The sequence below is a fragment of the Podarcis erhardii genome (assembly GCF_964252035.2).
Source record: "Podarcis erhardii genome assembly, chromosome: 7".
Classification (NCBI taxonomy): Eukaryota; Metazoa; Chordata; class Lepidosauria; order Squamata; family Lacertidae; genus Podarcis; species Podarcis erhardii.
This window is the reverse complement of record NC_138511.1, coordinates 58,829,242-58,850,676: the sequence shown is the minus strand read 5'-3', so window position 1 is coordinate 58,850,676 and position 21,435 is coordinate 58,829,242. Positions and strand designations below refer to the sequence as shown.

The 21,435-nt window shown below is 47.4% G+C and overlaps 1 protein-coding gene across 1 annotated transcript in view; it reads right to left on the bottom strand.

Annotated features, from left to right (window-relative positions):
- The window catches only part of GRIK3 (glutamate ionotropic receptor kainate type subunit 3), a 185,624-nt gene that overhangs the window by 8,669 nt on the left and 155,520 nt on the right, over positions 1 to 21,435 (bottom strand). Inside the window, exons 11-13 of the mRNA XM_081872420.1 lie at positions 14,087 to 14,310; positions 9,855 to 9,973; positions 6,102 to 6,319 (exon numbers count right to left, since the gene is read on the bottom strand). Of these exons, the coding sequence (XP_081728546.1) occupies positions 6,102 to 6,319; positions 9,855 to 9,973; positions 14,087 to 14,310 (561 nt within the window). The remainder of the gene's footprint in view (positions 1 to 6,101; positions 6,320 to 9,854; positions 9,974 to 14,086; positions 14,311 to 21,435) is intronic.

Sequence of the window (21,435 nt, the reverse complement as noted above, 5' to 3'; positions counted from 1 at the left end):
CATTTCCCCAATCTGTACACCAAATTTAATTCCCACTTTAATTCATATATTATGTTGTTTTTGAAACAAGAGAGTTACATGCCCATGCTAAAAGGAGTCCCAAATCCAGGGACCAGCTCAAATTTCATGCAGCTAATTATGAAAAAAAAATTTGCTTGACCACTGGTCACTTTCCCAAGAGTTAGGTCTCATCCAGAGCCAGTGTGGTGTAGTGGTGTAGTGGTTAAGAGCAGTGGACTCGTAATCTAGTGAACCTGGTTTGCGTCCCCGCTCCTCCACATGCAGCTGCTGGGTGACCTTGGGCCAGTCACACTTCTCTGAAGTCTCTCAGCCCCACTCACCTCACAGAGTGTTTGTTGTGGGGGAGGAAGGGGAAGGAGAATGTTAGCCACTTTGAGACTCCTTCGGGTAGTGATAAAGAAGGATATCAAATCCAAACTCTTCTTCTTCTTCTTTATCCATGCCATACATTGAAAACACATGGCTTCCCCCCAAAGAAACCCAGGAACTATAGTTTGTTAACTGTGCTGGGGTTGTAGCTCTGTGAGGGGGAAACAACAATTCCCATGTTCTTTGGGAGGAGCCATGTGCTCTAAATGGATAGTGGGTGGATGTGACCTGTCCAGATTTCACTCCAAAGCAAACAGAATTTCACAGGAGGCACCAATGCGCAATGAGCAAAAGGTTCTGGTGTCTGACAGGGAGTTCAAATCCCAGTTTTTCCTTGAAGCTCACCTGTCTTAGCAATCATGTTGTCATGAGCCTAAAACTGAGAGGCCTCTTTTTGAAGAAAGGATGGGATAAGAATGCAACATTTGCAATGGTCTGCTTTGAAAACAATGCCTGCCTTTCCAGGGACAGCATTCATCAAAAGAACATAAGACGAGTCTGATGGATCAGACCAATGGCCATCTAGGGCAGCATCCAATTCTCACAGTGGCCAACCAGTTGCTTCAGTGGGAAACCCACAAGCAGGACCTGAGCCAAGAGCCCTTCCTGTGGTTTCCAGCAGCTGGTATTCAGAAACAGTGCTGCCTCAAACTATGGCCATCAACAGCCCTCTCCTCCTCCATGAATTTGTCTAAACCTCTTTTAAAGCCTTCCAGCTTGGTGGACATCACCATCTCCTGTGAGGGTCAGTTCCATAGGAGGTGATGACTGTGGCAAAGTGTGTCTTCGTGGCACCTGGGGTGGGGTGCAGAGAGTGACGTGAGGAGGATGCAGCAGGGCAAGCACACGCCCTTCCAATTAGTCGGATTGGACTGATTTGAAGGGTGCATGCCTGTTGCATCCTTCTCATACTGCCCTGCTAGTGCTCCCCAGATATACAGTGGTACCTCGGGTTACAGATGCTTCAGGTTACAGATGCTTCAGGTTACAGACTCCACTAACCCAGAAATAGTACCTCAGGTTAAGAACTTTGCTTCAGGATGAGAACAGAAATCGCGGTGTGGTGGCAGCAGGAAGCCCCATTAGCTAAAGTGGTACCTCAGGTCAAGAACAGTTTAATGTTAAGAACGGACTTCCAGAACAAATTAAGTTCTTAACCCGAGGTACTACTGTATGTGCCTGGGGCCATCGCTCTGGCAGCCCCACCAACACTATGTCCCTTTGCCCAGGGGTGCCGAAACTTTTTTTCAAAGAGGGCCAGATTTGTTGAAGTGAACATGTGTGAGGGCTGACCACAGTTGTTGAGCTTTTTTTAAAATCATTTTATCCCAAAGTTGTTGGGCTTTTTTTAAAATCATTTTATCCCAAAGTTGTTGGGCTTTTTTTAGGATTTTACCCCAGGAAATATACTGCCACCGGGGCGGATTAGATTGACCGGCTCCCAAAATGGACTTTGGACATGTCTGCCTTTGCCTGACTCCTATTGCAAGCCCACAACTTCCCTTCCTGCCCTCACTGGCCGTCATTTGCCTTTGCACCCATCCCCTCTCCTCTAAAAGCCACACTTTAGGTTAAATTGGCAAAGAAGGAAATTAACTTTGCAACAGGGATAATCCGCCTGCAAGGCTCTTCCCCCTAGCTCAGGCTTCCCCTCTTCACACTCGCATTTACAACTGAAAGACACTTTCAAAGCCCCCTTTAAATCTCTTAATTAATTTCCGTCTTAAGCAGCATTGTGTTAAAAAAAAGAAAGAAAGAAAAGAAAGTGTGATATCGTAGTCTGCTGGCTGTCTCAATTAATTTCTTTTCAAATTGTGGAAATAAATGCAAGTCTCTTTTCATGCCTTGATGTGCTGAGTTGCTGAGAGGGACGACAGCAAGAAAACTGTCCCACTGACGGCAAACAAAACTGTAGAGACCCCAACCAGACCAGATAGGTAGACTCCTCTTCTTCCCTCACACTCCACTCATGGCCGCGGGAGAGTTTTCTGAACTTCTTTTCACTTCAGAGCCTCTTTGCTTGAACAGGACCAGAACCTGGTGAAAGGTTTACAAGGGTTGAGCCCAAACTCTCATCCTAGTGAATGACTGAAACCTGTTGGGTGGGAGCAATGAGGGCCTATCCCGCCCAGTTTCCTGTTTGTGCCTTTGGAAAGGGGCCTTGCAGGCAGATCAGGAATCTGGGAAAGCAAAGAGTTTCACAGCAAACTATGAAGTAAGAGCTGTTGGACAGTGGAACGGTCTTCCTTGGGAGGCTGGGGTCTCTCCTTCCTTGGAGGTTTTTCAGCAGAGGTTGCATGGCCATCTATCATGGATGCCTTAGTTGCGATTCCTGCATTACAGGGGCTTGGACTAGATGACCCTTGGGGTCCCTTCCAACTCTATGATTCTACGAAATCTGGTTTAAGCCAGTTGTGCTTCACCCTGTTGTGGGTCCTGCCTCTTCAGAAGTGAACTGGATATCGTCTTGATGGAAGAGGTGGCAGTGGAGGGATGGAAGTTTATAAAATTATGCATAGCATGGAGAGTGTAGCTAGAGAAAACATTTTCTCCCTCCCTCATAACACTTGTGGATATCCAATGAAGATGCTTGTTGAAAGATTCAGGAAGTACTCCTTCACACAACACATATCTGAACTTTGGAACTCACTCCCTCAGGAGGCAGTGAGATCATTCCTGCCTGAGATCATTACACCAGCTTGGACTGATTTACAAGAGGATTGGACAAATTCATGGAGAAAAGGGATATTTATGGCTGCCAACCACGAAGGCTATGCTCTGCTTTCACATTTGGAGGCAGCATTGCTTCTGAATACCAGTTGCTGGAAACCACAAGAAGGAAGACTGTTGTTCTTTTGTGCTCGGGTCCTGCCTACAGGTTTTCCCCAACTGTTCAGACCCTGCAAGGAGGCTGGACTAGATGGGCCATTAGCCTTATCCAGCAGGCTCTCCTGATGTTCTCATAGTCTCATGATGGACAAGGGTCAGGTAAAGCAGTTCTGGCCAACGACAGCACTGTCATGTGAGACGCCAGGAAAGAGTGACTGAGAACAGACCACATGATCACAAAGGCAATCCTGGGTCTGAGAAATGACAGCACCAAGTCTCATGCAGAGAACGAACAGATGTTGGTGCAGAATCTGAGCACACGTTTTCGAGCTGCTGCCTTTGCTGTGGCCTCACAAAACCTCCTGTGTGGCCTATTTATACCCTTTTGCTATCAGCATGGCAGAGCAGGACAATTGGTTGAAACTAAACACCTGCAGGGCATGAGAAACCCCTGCCCTCCCACATCCTAGCTCAGGAGACATTTCCCATGGCAAGAGGAGATGCGGAGAGATGCTCATTCGGCTGTGTGAGGACCACCAAGGCATGTGCACGATTGTGCATTAGCACATCTAGGCAGCAGCAGCAGCAGCAGCTGACATCTATTCAGCTTTTATCCCTGGATCCCTTACTGGATTTGGGTGAATTTCCAGCGCTGCTGTGTTGCTACTGCTGTGGTGGTTTTTCCACACCAGTTCATCATTAGAAAACCAGGCCTTGCATGGGGAACATCCCTAGCTATGAAAAAGGCAGATTCCATGCTAGGGATAATAAAGAAAAGAATTGAAAATAATTTAAAAAATGCCAGTATTATAATGCTGTTAATACAAATCTATGGCGCAATGACTTTAGCATTACCTTAAAAAGGATGCTGTAGAGTTGGAAAAGGGCAAGCAACATGATCTAGTGGACCTATGAAGAAAGGCTGCAGAGTTTGGGACTTCTTAGTTTAGAGAAAAGGTGAGGAAGATACGACATGATAAACGCTTATAAATTTATGCATGGAGAAAGTGGGTAGAAGAGAGTATTTCTCCCTTGCTCATAACACTAGAACTTGTAGTCATCCCATGAAGCTGCATGTTGGAAGATTCAGGACAGATAAAGGAAATGACTTCTTCATGCCACACATAGTTAAACTATGGAACTCACTGCCACAGGAGGCAGTGATGGTCACTAACTATGAAACTTAGGAACTCTGTTTTTTTGAGAGAACAGGATACCTTGTGGGCCTAACAATATCCAAACTTTTCTTTTTTGGAGGGGGGTAGAAGTATAGTCTGCTCCTTCCCTCCTGCCCACCACCCAGAGGAGGGCTTGGGCAGGGAGCACCCCTTCCACCCCTTGTTCTGTTCAAACCTAGTTTCTCACTGGCAGCATGAAACCTCATCACAAGGCTACCTGGACTGGAGATAACTTTGAGCAAACTTCCTCAAGCATCATCTAGAATTAAGCTTCACAGGTCAGTTCCCACCTCCGCATTGACCTCTGGGCTTGGTATATTGCCTTCCCCTCTGCCTCTGGGTCGTGCCTCCCCACTCATTGCAGCAGGTCTGGGTTTAGACACAGAGTCCTGTTGCTGTCATGCGTCATTTCAGCCGTGTTCCCTGTTGCTTTACAAGATATGGACACACTTTTTGTTGCCATTGACAACTCTGAATATATGCAGGAAGGATGCCTCCTAAACAGAACAACTTTACAAACACATTAATAGAAAGAATAACTGTGCAATCCTTGTCCTCACCTGTCGGTCACAGCCAAAGAAAAATGCATCCCATCATTTATTTACACCCCACAGTTAAGCTGCCTCTCAGTGTACCCCTAGAGAGGTCATTATCCAATAATATAGCCTAGGAGCTTGAAAACGGCCCTGGGCTGTGCCAGGGGTCTTCTGCAACACTCACTTTCCCACTCGCCAGCCTGCTATTCTCTTGGTGCAGTGTGCTGGCAAGACCTGCCCCTGTGCTGGATCTAAGTTGATAAGCATTTCCTGCATTGATAGGTAGGAATGATTTCCTGCTGCTTTCCGTACTTTCCGCACAGGTCAAAATCGCACACACACACACCTGGCAAGACCAATCTGCCATAACCAGTAACCAGCAGTGCAAGACTCATTGCATTAATTGAAATCAATGTGTGAACTCCAGGCCTCTGGCCTCAATTCCCCCTTGGATCCTGATCTTCCAGATGCGAAAGCTCCCTTCCTCGTTTGCTCCTTTTTTTGCTAATTATTAGCAGCTATACAGCATGTAGCCATTGTGTGTGTCTAGTGCTGCATGATGAGTTCTCTCTCTCTCTCATGCACACACATGCACACACATGCCCATGCACACACACACGCACGCACGCATGCACGCATGCACGCACGCGCGCACACACACACACACACACACACACACTGCAAGCTCCCTCATTCCCAAGTTTCTGCTTCTTGGCCTGACTTGACAGTTGCTCTCTGGGCACACTACTTGCTAGTCAACCCAGTGCTTTTTTCCTGGGAGCACTCAAGGGTACGCAATACCAGCATCTATTTTTCTAGAAGAAAAGCCCCGAGTCAACCCACATTGGCAGTGACCTTGGAAAGCCAAAATAGGGTTGGTGGGTATTGTCCAAGAAAGATGGGTGGTGCTACCAGCCGTCACATAACTCCCTCCACCACAAGCACATTGCTCTGAACCAACCCACCTCCCAGTGCATTTTTGGGTAGAGGAGAAGTGAGGAAAGGCCAGCCCTGACATTCCCAGGGAGAAGCAGGGGAGAGAAGGGGCCTGTATTCCTCTTCAGATGCTCCTCGCTGCCTTTTTCATGATTGATGCTCCAATCCCACAGCCTGGCTGTGCATTTCCACGTCTGCCTGGAAGTGAGGATCGAACACATTCAAATCTCACCTTGAAGAAAGTCATGGTGGCGCCATCCTTCACCGCCCCATATTCAATTTTGGTTTGCTTGGCCAGGTCGTCCGCCGAGTCGATGGGTGACTCCATCCTTTCCACGGTCAGGAAGGCAGCCAGGTTGGCCGTGTAGGAGGAGATGATGATGAGGGTGAAGAACCACCAGATGCCCCCAATGATGCGGGTGGAAAGGGCTTTGGGCATCAGCTCAGAGCCTGGGAGGAAGGAGAATAGGGTGAGAGTGGAACAGACTGGAAGGAAGTGCAGGAAACACACCACCTTTCACACACACACACACACACACACACACACACACACACACCCCTCAAACCTTATTCATTGACACATAGAACTGTAGAATTTAAAGAGGCCCCAAGCAACCCCTTGCAATGCAGGAAGCACAGCTAAAGAATCCAACCTCTGTTTAAAGACCTTCAATGAAGGAGATTTCGCCAACTTCCGAGGGAGTCTGTTCCACTGTCAAACAGCTCTTAATGCCAGAAAGTTATTCCTAAGATTTAGTCAGAATCTCCCTTCTTGTCATTTGAATCCACTGATTCAGGTCCTTCCCTCTGGAGCTGCAGAAGGCAAGCTTGCTCCATGGGGCAGCCCTTCAGGTATTTGAAGAAGGCTATCCTATTGCCTATTTGTTGCTGAATTGTAACTGTTGCACAAATTAATCCATTTTAAGAATGGAAATGAGCCAGACTGCTGTGCTCAAAGAAATAGTCGTTTACCTTGTAATGCTTCCAGACCCTGCCACTGCCGCCTCCCCCCCCCCTCCACCAGCTCCTGCTTCTGACCTTGGGCACAGCCAGCAGTTGATGAGGAATTTTCAAACCAAAGTAATTAACGGAACAGCTTTCATGTGATTTAAATAGAAAGCCGCTTGTGAACTTTTATGGGTGTTTTGTTCTACCGTTTAAAATAATAATAAAAAGAGGCGCTTCTTTTATACAGAGTGGTTTTTCAGAAGGGATCACTCTAGGGAGAGGCTTCAAATGCACAGGCATTTTTTTAAAAGTATCCAATTTGGGGGTGGGTGGGGAGAGAAACGATCAAGGGTCTAAATAGCAGTTGGAGGTAGGAAAATATGTTTTTTTTTAAAAGGGTATAACGGCCCTGTAATGACTTTGAGTGAGGAGGGATGAAGGACATTAAGGGCTCCTTTATTTTGGTACTGGCCCCTCCTGGTGCCTATTAAAAGAAGAAGCTTTTTTTTGGGGGGGGGTGGAGCTGCTGCTGCTACTGCCCTCTAAGGACATCTCTGGACTGGAATTGGGGGATCAAAAAGTCAGTTAAATCAGGGCAGGATTAATTTTTTTTTTGGGGGGGACAGTACCACCCAGGCTATGCAGACAGTCCAGAGACCCCAGACTTATACTAATACTAAAATTTATTAGTCATTTTTTTTGCCATGGCAACTCAAAGTGGCTCACAAAACAACCTACAACCTTCCCCATACATGTGTTAAAACCGGGGGAGGGCATTAAAACATCCCACCCACTCCAAAAGGCCATAGATAGCTAAAGCCAAAGTCTTGGTTTAAAAGGAATGTTTCTGCATGACACCTGAAGATGTATCATGATGGCATCAGGTGAATCTCCCTGGGGAGAGCATTCCATGAATAGGGAGCCACCACTGAAAAGGTCTGTTCTCATGTTGCCACCCTACAGACCTCCTGTGGGAGGGACACATGGAGAAGGACCTCAGGTGATGATTGCAGGGTATGAGCCTGTTCATATGGGACGAGGGCGTCCTGAGCCATATAAGGTCAAAACCAGCACTTTGAATTGGGCCCCAGAAACTATTGCAGCCAGATCAGGATTGGTGTTATGCGCTCAGACCGTCTTGCCCACAGGAAGCAACCTGGCCACAGAATTCAGCACCAGTTTCCAAACCATCTTCAAAGATGAAGAACACAGAGCATTGGAGGGCCAGGACATCGGAGACTCGGGTTCTGAGCTTCAGGAGGTGACTTCAGCTTGTTTTTATTTTATTTTAAGGTTTTTATTTTTCAATATTTTTAAACAAGGCTGGATTGTTGAGCCCACAGAGGCATCCTGTAGATGCTGGGCTAGTTAGAGCCACATTCTGCCCCATGCCACACCCTTGCTGGGCTTGACCATGTAGCATTTGATGCCAGTGTGCATCTAGTCACTTGATAATCTAATTGCTAATCTCTATCCTCTGGCCAAATTCTGATATGTTACCCTCAAGTTGTTAAAATCTCCTGATTTCACCATCATTGGCAACCGGCAAAAATGGGAGAGATTTTAAGGTTTTCAGGAGAGAGTGAAAGAGAAGTGACTGGAGACCACCACCATTATTATTATTATTATTATTATTATTATTATTATTATTATTGCTTAGCCTTTGTCCCAAGGTCTAAGGTAGGCCAAAGATCTGGCCCACTAGCAAGCAGCTCTTCCCTCTCTCCCCATGTGGGCATCCACCTCCTTGGGAGGAGGGAGGCCTGCAGGAACAGGGAATCATTGTAGGGTAGCCAGAAGATAGAGAAGAGCTGCCTCCTAGGTTTAGCATGGTTCGGATACCAATAAAATAAAAGGTCATGTTATAAACCTTTCAAAATGAGTGCCTAGTGCTTCTCCTTTTTCCTGAGGCTTTTGTACTCAGTGGACTTGCAAGTATGAGAGAGCGAGGCAGACCCATGAGGCTACAATCCTAGCATTGAAGAAATGGTTCTGAATCCAAGGGCTGCATGCAACCCCAGAACCCCATTTGGTGAACCGAAATAAAAACCAGTGTGGAGATGCAGCTTGTTTTACAAAGCAAGTTGTGCAAGACACCTGGATTTTTGCCTCTGGAGAGATATAGCAAGAACCATTCTCCATCCTTTCTCGGAGTTTCCTGACTAGCCCACAGTGCTGATTTGTTTCTGGGAACTGCCTTAGACTGAGTCAGACCCATTTGCCCATACAGCTCAGCATTGCCTACACTGACTGGCAGCAGCTCACTCATCAGAGTTTCAGGTGGGGACTCTCCCAGTCCTACTTGGAGATGCCATCAGGGAATGAGCATGAACAACCTCACGATCATAGGAAGGTGTCTTATACTCAGCCAGACCACTGGTCCATATAGGTTAGTATTGCCTACTCTGACTGGCAGCAGATCTCCAAGAAGGGTTCTTTCCCAGTCATACCTGATGCTGATGGGGATCAAGCTTGGGAGCTTCTGTACAGAACAGATGCTCTACCACTGAGCTATGAAGTGAGCAGCCCAGGCAGCAGAGGCAGATCCCAAGGGCAGTAAACCTGCCCTGGCCTGGTACAACTCAATTAATGGGCAGAGCCACCAGTGAGGTGATGGATTTCGGCCGCTGGCTTCCACAAGGCTGTGTTGTCAAGCACTCAGGGGAGAAGGAGGAAGAGCGAGTTGGCTCCGTCATGGCAGCACCCGAGAGCCTCCTCAGCAGAGGAGAGACAGAAGCGAGTCTTGACAAGCACTCCTGTAATTGTTAAGAAACAGACTCCACCATTTCAAAACCAATGTCTTTGCTTGTCATCGTCTGATGACAGAAACTCCCCGGCTGCCTCGCGACAAAAAGGGAGAGGAGGCGCAACATTATTTCTCTTGCTCCAGAGGCAATTTTTTCTCTCTTTTGACAAGCGCAACTACGTTTATCTTGCACCTGTCAACACACAAACACACACACGCACGCACACAGGTACACACCAAACAAGAGTGGCTTGCGGGAGGGGGGTGTTTGCTCAGGGGAGGGGGGCTTACCTTGCTGCATCAGCGCTCCCATGCCGAACCAGAAGCTGTTGAGGAGGGTGAAGTTGTTCTCCACGATGTCCGAGCCTGGATTGCAGGGGTGAGCATCATACCATTCGTAAGGGCTAAACCTGCAGGGAGAGAGAAGGCGGGCATCGAGGGAGGACTTCCTAACAGACAGGGCAGAAGAGGCTGGTGCAAAGAACAAACCAGCTTCAGAGGCAGCTGGCACAAGTCTGGCACTAATCCAGCTGGTCAAGGGCTATCTGGGGCTCATACATTTTTGTCTGTTACAGAGGAGTGCAGGGGGTCAGGGACCTTTGTGTGAGAGAAAGGGGGGGGAGAGAAGTGCCTCTTTCATGTGTTTTCACCCTCCTTGCCTTTTCTTGTTCAGTTGACGTCTGCCATTCAGGACTGACTTTTCTTAGGATACCATTGCCATGCATGGCACTTGATAGAGTTGCAGGAGCAAATGAAGGCAAATCCCTGTCCGGAGAGGATTGCATATGCCTTTACATAGAAATCCCTTTCTTTTTGAGTAGCCATATCATCCCTGTTTAATGATGATGATGATGATGGTTGTGTCATTGGTGGACTGGTGCTTTTCTGAGGACAGGTCTCTGTCTGCCCTGACCAGCTGACAGTCTAAGATTTGACACTGAGAAGGCAGTGGGGAAGCCTGTGAGTGGGGTGGAGTCAGGGATAAAAAGGGGGTGATGACAATAACCTCTCTTAGCCGTGGATCAGGTCCTATACCAGCTGCCCCATGACTGCCACTTTTGTTTTACTGGTAGTTTCCAACAGAAGGACAGAGCAGGTGACCTGCTTCCCCTATCACCCAAATTTGGCTTACAGAGCTACATACAGTCATACTTTGGAAGTTGAACAGAAGCCATTCCATTCGGCTTCCAAAATGTTCAGAAACCAAAGCTCCTGCAGCCAATCGGAAGCCCCGTCAGATGTTCGGCTTCCAAAAATAGTTCGCCAAAACGTCCGACTTGCAAGGCGTTCGGGATCCAAGGTATGACTGAATTGACTCCCCTTCGAGCATCTCAATGATCAGGCCAAGATGACAGTGGTAGGCCTTTTCCAGGAAGCCTTGGCTGGTGTTGTCATGGAACATTCTCATCTCTGCTCCTTCCTCTTGCTGCAAAGATCCAATCAAAGCCAGACCAGTTAAAGGTGGATTTGAGGAAGAATGCAGGACCTTTGGAGTGCCTTACTCACATTTTCCAAAGGTCCTCCATTTTGCAAGATAATTAAATTAAATTCTGCATAATTGGCATAATTGCTTTGGAACCAAACAAATTAATTAGCATTGCAATTTCTCCCTCTGTGATTCCCCCTGGCTTTACAACAGCCTCATCTCCTCCAAACACTCAGCTGAAATGGAAATGGAGAGATCTGCAAAGAGGAGGAGGAGGAAGAAGAAGGAAGGAGGAGGAGGAGGAGGAGCAGCTTTGGCACATTTTATTATTTTGCCTCATTCATTTCCTTGTGTGTAAGCAGATACCACATTCTTGAATGACAGAGGGGGGGGCGCTTTGGCATTCCCAGACAATAAGGAGCCTCTGTATTTGCAAAAACAGTCATGGCCCAATCCAACACCCCCCCAAGCCCCTCCAAATACAGAACTTCACGCCTGCTGGTGTGTGGCAGCAGCGGCAGCAGTAGCAGCGGGGCTGTCCTGAAACCCCAGGTGTCAACGCACAGCCAGCCACAATTAAACGTTGTCATTCATGTTGCTGCCTTGACTACACTACAAAGCAACGCCAGGCAAAAGTGGCCACCTAGAAGGTATCATTCTACATCTCTAACCTCAGCGACATTTGGCGGATTCAGGCTGCAGCTCCATCAATAAGCTTCAAAGCCTTATTAAAAGCTCTGATGGATCAAAACACTGCCATTTTGGGTCTCCAAGCAGCCACAGAGCTGGTTTTAAGCAGCAGTGACCTATGGTGGAACTGATGGAGGCCTTTATATGGTGGGGAGGCAGGGGGAGGCCGGTTTATTTCAAGAGAGGCTCATGCCTTTGAATTAAGGTGTGCCAATTTTGGCAACATTTTCCCCCTGCAGGCTAGAATCCTGGAGCTGGGCAAGGGTCAAGAGTGAAAATGTTCCCTATTATTGCTGGGGGCGAAAGATCCAATTTCCTCCTTCCCATGTCCTGGGACCCTCTCTCTGTACCCTCTTCTGCCCAGAACCATCTGTGCACAGCCTTAATTATGCAGAAGACCAGGTGCTGCTCAAAGAGATAGATAAAAGCCAGGAAGGTTTAGAGGGGAAAGTTACAGTCACAGGAACTTTAATTGAAACCAAGCCAAGGGGAGAAATTGCGCTTTGCTCTGAAATGCACTCACACACACTCATGTGACTTGGGGTTTATTTTGCCTGGAAATCTGTGCAGATGAAATCATCAAAGAGCAAATGTGGATGGAAAGACAGAGAGGCAAAACTAAGCGGAAGAATGAAAAGCAGAAAGTAATTCTCTCCCATTGTGGCCTGGCACAATGCAAAAATGGAGTGGAATTAATTCATTCTTTATAAGAATTTTAACTGTTGCCCCAAGGCCAGACAGGGAGTGTGTAGCTAAATCAGGTTTTGAATCTATTTCTCCCCAGAAAACTTATTCTCTTCATCTGCTCTTTTCCCCTTTTGAGCGGCTCTCTTGCACCGGGACACTCTCTTGAGGACTAGCCACTCCACAAATATCAGGTTCTTTGGAGATGACTCTCCTCAAAATTAGTGGCTAACCCTCCTGCATTTCCCCCAACCCCTTTTTCAAAGCAGACCTCTTTGCCAATCCAGATGTGCCAGAGCAAACAAAGAGTCAGCCTTCCTCCCTGCGGAGCTGATTTTGACAAGTGCATTACATGAAATTAGAGTATTAGGCACTAAGCTCAGGTAATCGCCTCCAAATGCTGTAATGGCCCCAGGGAGCCAGCAAAGCATCATAAAAGCCGGAACACCGGGGCTAATGGAGATAATGATGCTGCCACCGCTGTGGTTCCATTCTGCCTCCCTCTCTCCTCTCAGATCCCAGCCTGGACAGGCTATTTTCCTGAAGGCAGGAACAGAGCTGACCCAGAGGGGATGGCCAGGGCCCCCAGCACCCACCATGTCCCCCCCACTTCTCCCAATTATATCCTATTAACCCAACATGGGGAAGGAGGCCAGCAACCTCCCTACCTGCTACCAGCAAGAGACAGACAATTGCCTTTAACTGTGGGATGTGCTTTTCCCCGCTAAAGGTGGCTGTCTCCTGCACAGGGCTTGCAGCGCGGAGTTTCCCATTGCACCAAATGCCTGCCATTAGCAACCGGGTCAGTGCCATCCTCCACTTATTTTTCAGGACGTGCTGGGCTATTGCCATTGCTCATTGCGTGTGCGCTGGGAATGGGGGCAGGAAGCTATGGGGACTGGAGCCAGGACTGGCTGCCACGGACAGAGGAGGGGAGACCCTTTGTAGGGCTGCTCTTTCCTCAAGTGCCATAAAAAAGGGTAAAGGACCTCTGACAGTTAAGTCCAGTCGCAGACGACTCTGGGGTTGCAGTGCTCATCTCGCTTTACTGGCCAAGGGAGCTGGTGTTTGTCCGTAGACAGTTTTTCCGGGTCATGTGGCCAACATGACTAAGCCGCTTCTGGTGAAACCAGAGCACTGCATGGAAACGTCATTTACCTTCCCACCGGAGTGGTATCTATTTATCTACTTGCACTTTTTGGCGTGCTTTCGAACTGCTAGGTTGGCAGGAGCTAGGACCGAGCAATGGGAGCTCACTCCATCAGGGGGATTCGAACCGCCGACCTTCTGATCGGCAAGTCCAAGAGGCTCAGTGGTTTAGACCACAGCACTAAGTGCCATGGTGGGAGTCAAAGTGGTACCCCTACACAGAGACACCCTATCCCTCAAAAATGAAGGGACTTAGCATTCAGGGGAGAGGAGGGGATTTCCCCAAAGTTCTCTTAAGGGGTTGGCTTGTTCTTTGAGAAAAGATGACTGGCATATGTGTATGCAGGCTACCTGAAAGGCCGTCTTCTCCCATACCAACTTGCCTGGGCTCTGAGATCTTTAAGGGGGACCTTTCTCTCAGTTCTGCCACCCTCACAGGAGTGCTTGGTGGAGACACAGGAGAGGGCCTTCTCAGTGGCTGCTCCTAGACTTTGGATCTCGCTCCCTAGCATAGGAGCTGAATCCTAGGGACAGAGTTCCTTTTGGTGCCCCTTGTAGCTGGTGAGCTCCTTACCTGGCTATCACAAACAGCACGCAGCTCACTCCCAGGTAAGCAAGGAGGATGTACATCCAAATGTCAGGAGACAGAGGGTTCAGGAAAGAGAAGACACTGGGGTTGGTCCCATTGGCCTTCCGGTAGAGAATGCTGATCCCCAGAGTCATGAAGGGCTTGGAGAAGTCAATTGCTTTCTCTCGGACATGGGTGATGGTAAGCGGAGCGACAGCCAGGTCAGCTTTCTGTGGAGCAGGAGAGAGAGAGGGAGCAGTTGTTAGAAATGGAGGAAGAAAAGGGCGGTGGGCAAGGCTCTTGGGTCTCTCGAGTCACAATCTTGTTTCCCCAAGGGCTGCTATGAAGATCGATGTCTTGGGAATTTCTGGCCCACAGGTCAAATCAGGCCTCACAGTTGGGCCTGCAATGCCATCCCCCCCCAGCCACACCCATCTGATGCCATGTGATGTCCAATATGAGTCAGGTAAACCTGCAGCTGCAAAGGAGACATTGGCAGCTTCAGAGCGCTGCCCTGGGGTTCCTTTGCAAACTCTGCATGCATTCTGGGTAGCTTAAAATTTAGCCCTGAATGGAAGCCGTGCTATTGGGATTGGATTCACTTGGCAGCTTCTGAATCAGAGTTCCCAAATGTCCTAGCACACCCTTCCCCAAGCCAGTGCCCTCTGGGTGTTCTGGACCACAATGGCAAGCTAGCTGGGGCTGATAGGAGTTATAGTCCAGAACACCAGGAAGGTAGCAGAGTTGCCCTAGGAACTCAAGGGTTGAAATCACATCCCTGTTCTTATCCCTTTTGGTTTTTTGTGGGGTCTATAAAGTGTCTCAAAGGAAAGTTAAGAGAAATTTATACTTTGGTCTGATTGGCACAAATGCTTTTGATAAGGAAGACAGACACAGCAGGACCATCCCTGTTCTTTCCATAGCAGACCCAAACTACTGGTTCTCCATTCATGCCAGGGACTGGCCACTCCACCCTTTCAGTGGCCATTAGTGTTCATTGATGCCAAGGTGGATGGATGAGAATAAGGTTATCTATGACTACTAGCCAAGATGGTCATATTCTGTTTCCACAGTTGGAGGCAGTAATGTTTCTGAATACCAGTTGCTGGAAACCACAGGAGAGGAGAGGGCTGTTGTGCTGGGATCCAGCATCTAGTTGGCCACTGTGATAACAGGATGATGAACTATATGGGTTATTGGCCTGATCCAGCTGGCTCTTCTTGTGTTCTTAAGAATGCGTTGCATTTGGGGAAATTGCTGCAAAAATGCATATATCAGGAGAAATGTGCACAAAGAAGCAGTTGTTTCATGCATACTTTTTAAAAGTTTGCAAATGGGGTGAAAAGAACTTAAGGTAGGAAAACAATGATAAACTGAGAGAAGTAGGAACTGACCAGTTCACTCATTCCTAGGCTGCTACAGGAACAGCAAAAGTATACCAAGGTGGAAAAGGAGGGAACATCACATGTATACTTTAGATATTAGATAAACTAATTGTCTGCACCACTGGGAGACAAGGTAAATAATGCATATTTTATTGATTTTACTGGAGAACACAAGAGACTGTGGAGAAGAAGATACTTGGTTGTTAGTTCCAGCAGATTTCAGCAGATGACTGGCAAAAGATTCATAATGGCTGATTCCAACATTATGTTCCTTCCTGGTGGGAGAGCAGGACAGTCTTCCCACCACGCAGGGAACTGGAAGGTCACCCAAGAAGTAACGTGGACAATCTGATCACAGCATGTCTCAAAATGGTCAGCTGGATAACTGCTTTCCATCCCAGCTTTTTATTCTGCCCCACGTACATCACCATTGACAACAAAATTTGATCATGCCCATGTCTGTCTAGTTACCAGCCTTCACCAAAACAATGGCTTGTTTGAACTTCATTCTCTCCTGCCCTCGTGGTTTGCAGCTGCAAGTGTCTGTTAAAGGATCCCATTCCCCAAATTCAGAATTGAATAAAAGGGATAGACAGCAGTGCAAAAATTGGCATGCAAGTCAAGACTGCTAAAGCCACATCTCCAAAGCCATTTTTTTTCAAAAGGCTATCAAGAGATGCACAAACATAACAAGATAAAAAAAAAAGCCTAGATCAGATCACATTTAAAGACATCTAGGTTGGAGGCACAAAGCCAGCCTGAGAATTTTCACCAATCCTACTAGAACTCTTTTCGCTCTGAGAAATTCATTCCAAGTGTAACACAGCAATGTCTCACAATGCGTCTTCCCTGAGAGAGTTTGTGAAGATCTCTACATATGTTTTGCCTTCAAATTTACCTTCCTTTCGGGTCGGCTGAATCAAAATATTTAGTGGACACAGGCAAACATAAAGAGGCAAAGATAAACTGTGTGTTTCAGGAGTTCCTTCCCATCCTCTGGGCCCTTGTTTTCTCCATGCCAAATTCCTGCAGCTCAGAACATACAGGGCATAGAATCAGGGCATATCTTGAAAGCTTGCCCCTTTCCATCTGAGGGCAGTGATTTTGCCCGCAACTGCACTAAACAATCTCTCAGCATCAGGTGCAAAAACATTCCCAAACCAGGTAGCTGTAAGGACATAAATTGCTGGAATTTACTGTCAATAAATGCTCTGTTTATGGTGAAAGCATTAAATCAACTGTCAAATCATCTCCCAGGGACAGAGATTAGGACTGAGCTGCAGTTATCAGTGGGGAGGCATTTCTGTTCAAGAAAAACCCTCCATTTTTTCTGTGTTCTTCATGCCAAGTAGAAATCACAGAGAACAGCTTATATTGGTGCAAAATGTCCAATAAGGAGAAAAAGATGTAGCCGCTTTTGATACAAGCCTCTTCTGCAGTAGGAGTGTCAGAACAAGGCTACCTTGGAGCTATAAGGAACAGAAGGCAGAAGGAATTATGTGTCATGAAGAGTTTCTTTTGAATAAGTTTTACTGATGCAGTTCACTGTCCTGGGGTGTTACAATGGGCAGGAGCTGAGGTGGCTTCAGCAAAAGATGAATTAATGGATAGAAGATTAACCAAGCTACCATCCCTGATAGATACATGAAGAACCACGCCCAGGATAGCAAATTTCTGAGTACAGTCATACATTGGAAGTCGAACGGAATCCGTTCCGGAAGTCCGTTTGACTTCCAAAACGTTCAGAAACCAAAGCGCGGCTTTTGATTGGCTGCAGGAAGCTCCTTCAGCCAATTGGAAGCTGCGGAAGCCCTGTCGGATGTTCATCTTCCAAAGAATGTTCACAAACTGGAACACTCACTTCTGGGTTTGTGGCCAAAATGTCCAAATACCAAGGCATTCGGGATCCAAGGTATGACTGTACTAGATACCCGGGGGGGGGGGGGGCAAAGAAGAGAGGGCACTGGTTACCTTTATGCCTTTCTTGTGAAAATCCCAGGCGGTATCTAGCTGGAATCAAAATGCTGTTCTAGGTGGATCTTTAAGACCAAAGACCACAACTTTAACCTTCTGCTATTTGATAGGATCATCTATGGATATACTGTTCATTAACCACAAGCAAAAGTGAGTTTTGCACAACACCAAAGAATCCTATATACCCAAACCTATAATGAATATGAAGAAAGCCAATTCCCACATAACCACATAATTTAAGAATGTAAGAAGAGCCTGCTGGATCCAGCCAATGGCTCGTTAAGTTCGGCATCGGGTTCCTCCAGAGATTTCCAGCAGCGTCCCGAGGTGTCAATGCTCAGGCATGAAGATCTGTGGAGAGGGTCCCCTTCAACCGCAAGTTGTTTGGGGATGCAACAGAGGAGGGGTGGAGCTGTGTCCCTGATCTCCTCCTCCTCCTCCTCCTCCTCCTTCTTCCTGCATTTGCAGGATCTCGCTGTCTTCAAAGGTTAGCATCTACATTTTTGAAAATTGTGTGTGAAATGAATGGCCATGGTGTGGGATGGTCCTCTGAGCCAGCTGGGGATTTTCCCAGCTGCAGGAGGAAATGGCCATTTTGCAGGGTGGGGGGAACTGAACACATAAACCTTCCAAGGCACGAGATGTTCTTGCTTTTGTTGCTTCAGGCCAGCCTCAAAACAAAGGACTTTCTAAAAAGCTGTTTTTTCCCTTAAGGCTGCACTGCCTGTGGCCAGACCTGCCAGGATCACACAGCAGGGGGGCAAAGTAGAGTCCCTGCAATCCCAAATTGCAAGTGCTGACAAATAAAGGGCAGCACCACTGGTTGTCCTCATCCTCACATCACAGGCCACCTGTGGTGGGAAACAGTGTGCCTTGGGCGAGTCATGAGTTACATGACTCATTGACTTTCTGCACAGGGGGGAAAGTTGTGCATCAAACGATGTGCTGACCAAGTCAGGTCTCTTGACAGAGAACAAGCATCACAGCTTTCTGCAAGGTTCCACAGAACTCAGGCACTTGGCCTGAAGTTACAGTGTACCCCCCTCAACACACACTGCAAAAGGATATCTATAGGATGCATTTATAGTTTGCTCAGACATGCACCTAAACACACTGACCTTCATACTGTGGATGGCAGTGCACACACAACAGCAGTCCTCACACCAAGCCCCAACTATTGGAGGAAGGCTTTGCTTTATTGTTACATTTATATGACAACTTTTCCTCCAAGGAGCTCAGGGCGGTGTATGTGGTTCTCCCCCTCTTCCTTTAATCCCCCAACAACTCTGCAAGGCAGGCTACACTGAGAGGCAGTGACTGGCCCAAGGTTACCCAGTGAAGTTCATGGCTGAATGGGGACTTGAACCTTGGTCTCCCAGGTCTCAATCCACCACTGTAATCACTACATTGCGCTGGCTTTTTAGAGTAGTCTGACTTGGAAGAAATAAATGCTGCTTCCTGGCTGGGCTGATGCAGTGCTGTGTATGTACATCTTTCTCCCGCTCTTAAACCCAACAAATCAATTGCTAAGGGAGACATTCCGTGGGGTCGGTGGATATAAAAGAGAGAGCCTCCCCCCACTTTGATGCCTCCAAACTGCATTCAGAGGGTAATTATGCCATTAATTATTTTGTTCTGTTTTACAGGTTCAGTCTGAGGAGGCCTCTGAATTGAAATTTGCATGGAAGACACTTCAGTGGGCTGGGAAATTAGAAGTCCCTCAGATTGCATTATTTTCTTCATGGTATTATTAGAGCATCAAGAAATTGATGCCGTTCTGGAGCCTCATGTGACTTCCTGCACACAGCAGCCCAGATTAATCACCAAATGGTTAAAATAAATGGTGAAAGGTGGATCTCCTATTAATAAAAGGATTATTAAAAAGACATCTTTCCCATAGGGAAGCAAGGCCCCTTTGCTCTCCTGTTATTGTACTACACCAACTGATTATCTGCGTAAAATGGTGCAAGCTGTCAGAACCATGGTTCGTGTAAAACGACAGTAGCCAGACAAGCCGCAGCCATGGCAGCCAGATTTTAGGATCTGTGGCTCCTGCCTCCCTTCTGCCCCGATACGGTGCACAGCTCTGAGCAAAGTCATTTACAGTTTCAATTAAAACGGAACCCACTTAGCATTGCAGGGGGGTAATTAATGTTTGTGGAGTGCTTTGAGGGACTCCGATAAAAAGATGCTCTCAACAGGCAGGTGGTAATTACTGTTTGAAAGTGCTCTTACGAGCGTGGTTGCTTTTTTAAAATTGCTGTTTCAAAGCGTTTCTTCTTTTGCAAAGTGACTTTGTACCTGTTGCTTGTGTGAAACACGTTGGCGTGTGCTCGTCCACAAGTGCCAGTGTGGTGTAGTGGTTAAAGTGTCAGACTAGGACCTGAGAGATCAGGGTTCAGATCCCCCATTCAAGCTCACTGGGTGATCCTGGGCCAGTCGTTCACTCTCAGACTAACCTACTTCACAGGGTTATTGTGAGGATAACATGGGGCAGGGCAGAACTAGTCCAACCCTCTGCTTGCACCCTGGCATGCTGTAATATTATTCTTATTCACACCTCCTCTTGTCCCACTGGTTTCCCCTGGGGAAAACTGCTCTTTAGTGCTCAGTTGGAGCAAACAGCAATTCAGGTTTTCCCCAGATGGACGTTTGCTCCGATTTAGCATTGAAGAGTGGTTTTCACTAGAAAAGGAGTGGGGGCAAGAAGGAAACTGCTCAGACCTAAGCCTAGAAAGTTCAGGTCAAGCGGAAAATTGATTGTACCCATGCTTTCAAGGCAGGGGTGCCACCTTTCTCTCAGGATTGCGGGTGCCCACCACCGCAACATGGACATGCGACATTGCCTGGACGTAGTGCATGTGATCTCACTCACACTAGGTGCAGGTGTGGGCGAGTGATGTTGCAAGTCCACATTGCGGCAGCCAGCAGCAATGACTCCTCTTCCTCCTCCTCCTATCTGCAGCCAGCGAGGCACCCTTCTCCATGGGGAAGGGCTTGGAGGCAGAGAGACTACCTCCATGTCTGAGCCCCACCCCCCAGAAAAGGGTGCCTCACTCGTTGGCCGAGGAGGGCAGAGCTGAACAGCTTCTCTTTTGCAGGCAGTGCTGCTGCCACCTGCCAGCCTTCTTCATTGACTTTGTGGGTGCCCAGCCCCCACAATTATATTATTGTGGGTGCCCAAGCACCCAAGGGCCCCTGCAGTTGGCTCCTATGTTTCTAGGCATGGGGCAAGCAGAAGCGTGGACAAGCCCTCAGACCCAGGAGAACAGAAACAAAAGGCTTCTCTCTGCTTGCCACTTGAGTGCCAGAGAACCAGGAATGGCTCAGAAATGGGCCAAGCTATTTTCTTGCTTTTTAATTTTATTAAAGATTCCAGTCCAACCAAACCTGAGTGAGGAGAAGCTTGCCCCATAATGCTATCCACGGAGGCTATCCAGCTTAGCGTTTTCAGAGAAGGGTGTATTACTGCTAGGTGGAGGAGAACTGCCTCTGTCGCCTGCAAAAGATTTCTGCATCTACTCAGCTGGAAGGAAGAATCTGTTTACGTTCTGCTTTTGAAAATAAAACTGCATTTCCAAATAAATGAAATTGTTCCTCACACACCTGGTCCTGCTTTTTTTTTTTTTTTTAACAGCTTGTCCTCTGCTTTGCAGCAGGGTCAGGCTATAAAAGTGCAAGCATGGATCATCAAGCGGAGATATTGCCTCTGGGATTCTGGACCGCAGGCCACAGCTTAACTCCTTGAGAGACAGATTGCTTAGGGCTGGATGTGACTCCAGCCCATGCCTCTCAGAAACACTCTGCTTTTGAGTCTGCCTCTGATTCTCTGCCTCTTCCTTAGCAAGTCCTTCTAGTTGTTTGGGAGCTAAAAGGTATGTTTCACCAGACACCTTTTCTAGGGACTACAACAACTACCTCAGAGCATATACACAGAGCAATCTCTCCAAAGAAGCACAATATTTCGTTCCGTTTCTTGGTCACACTCAAGAGGAA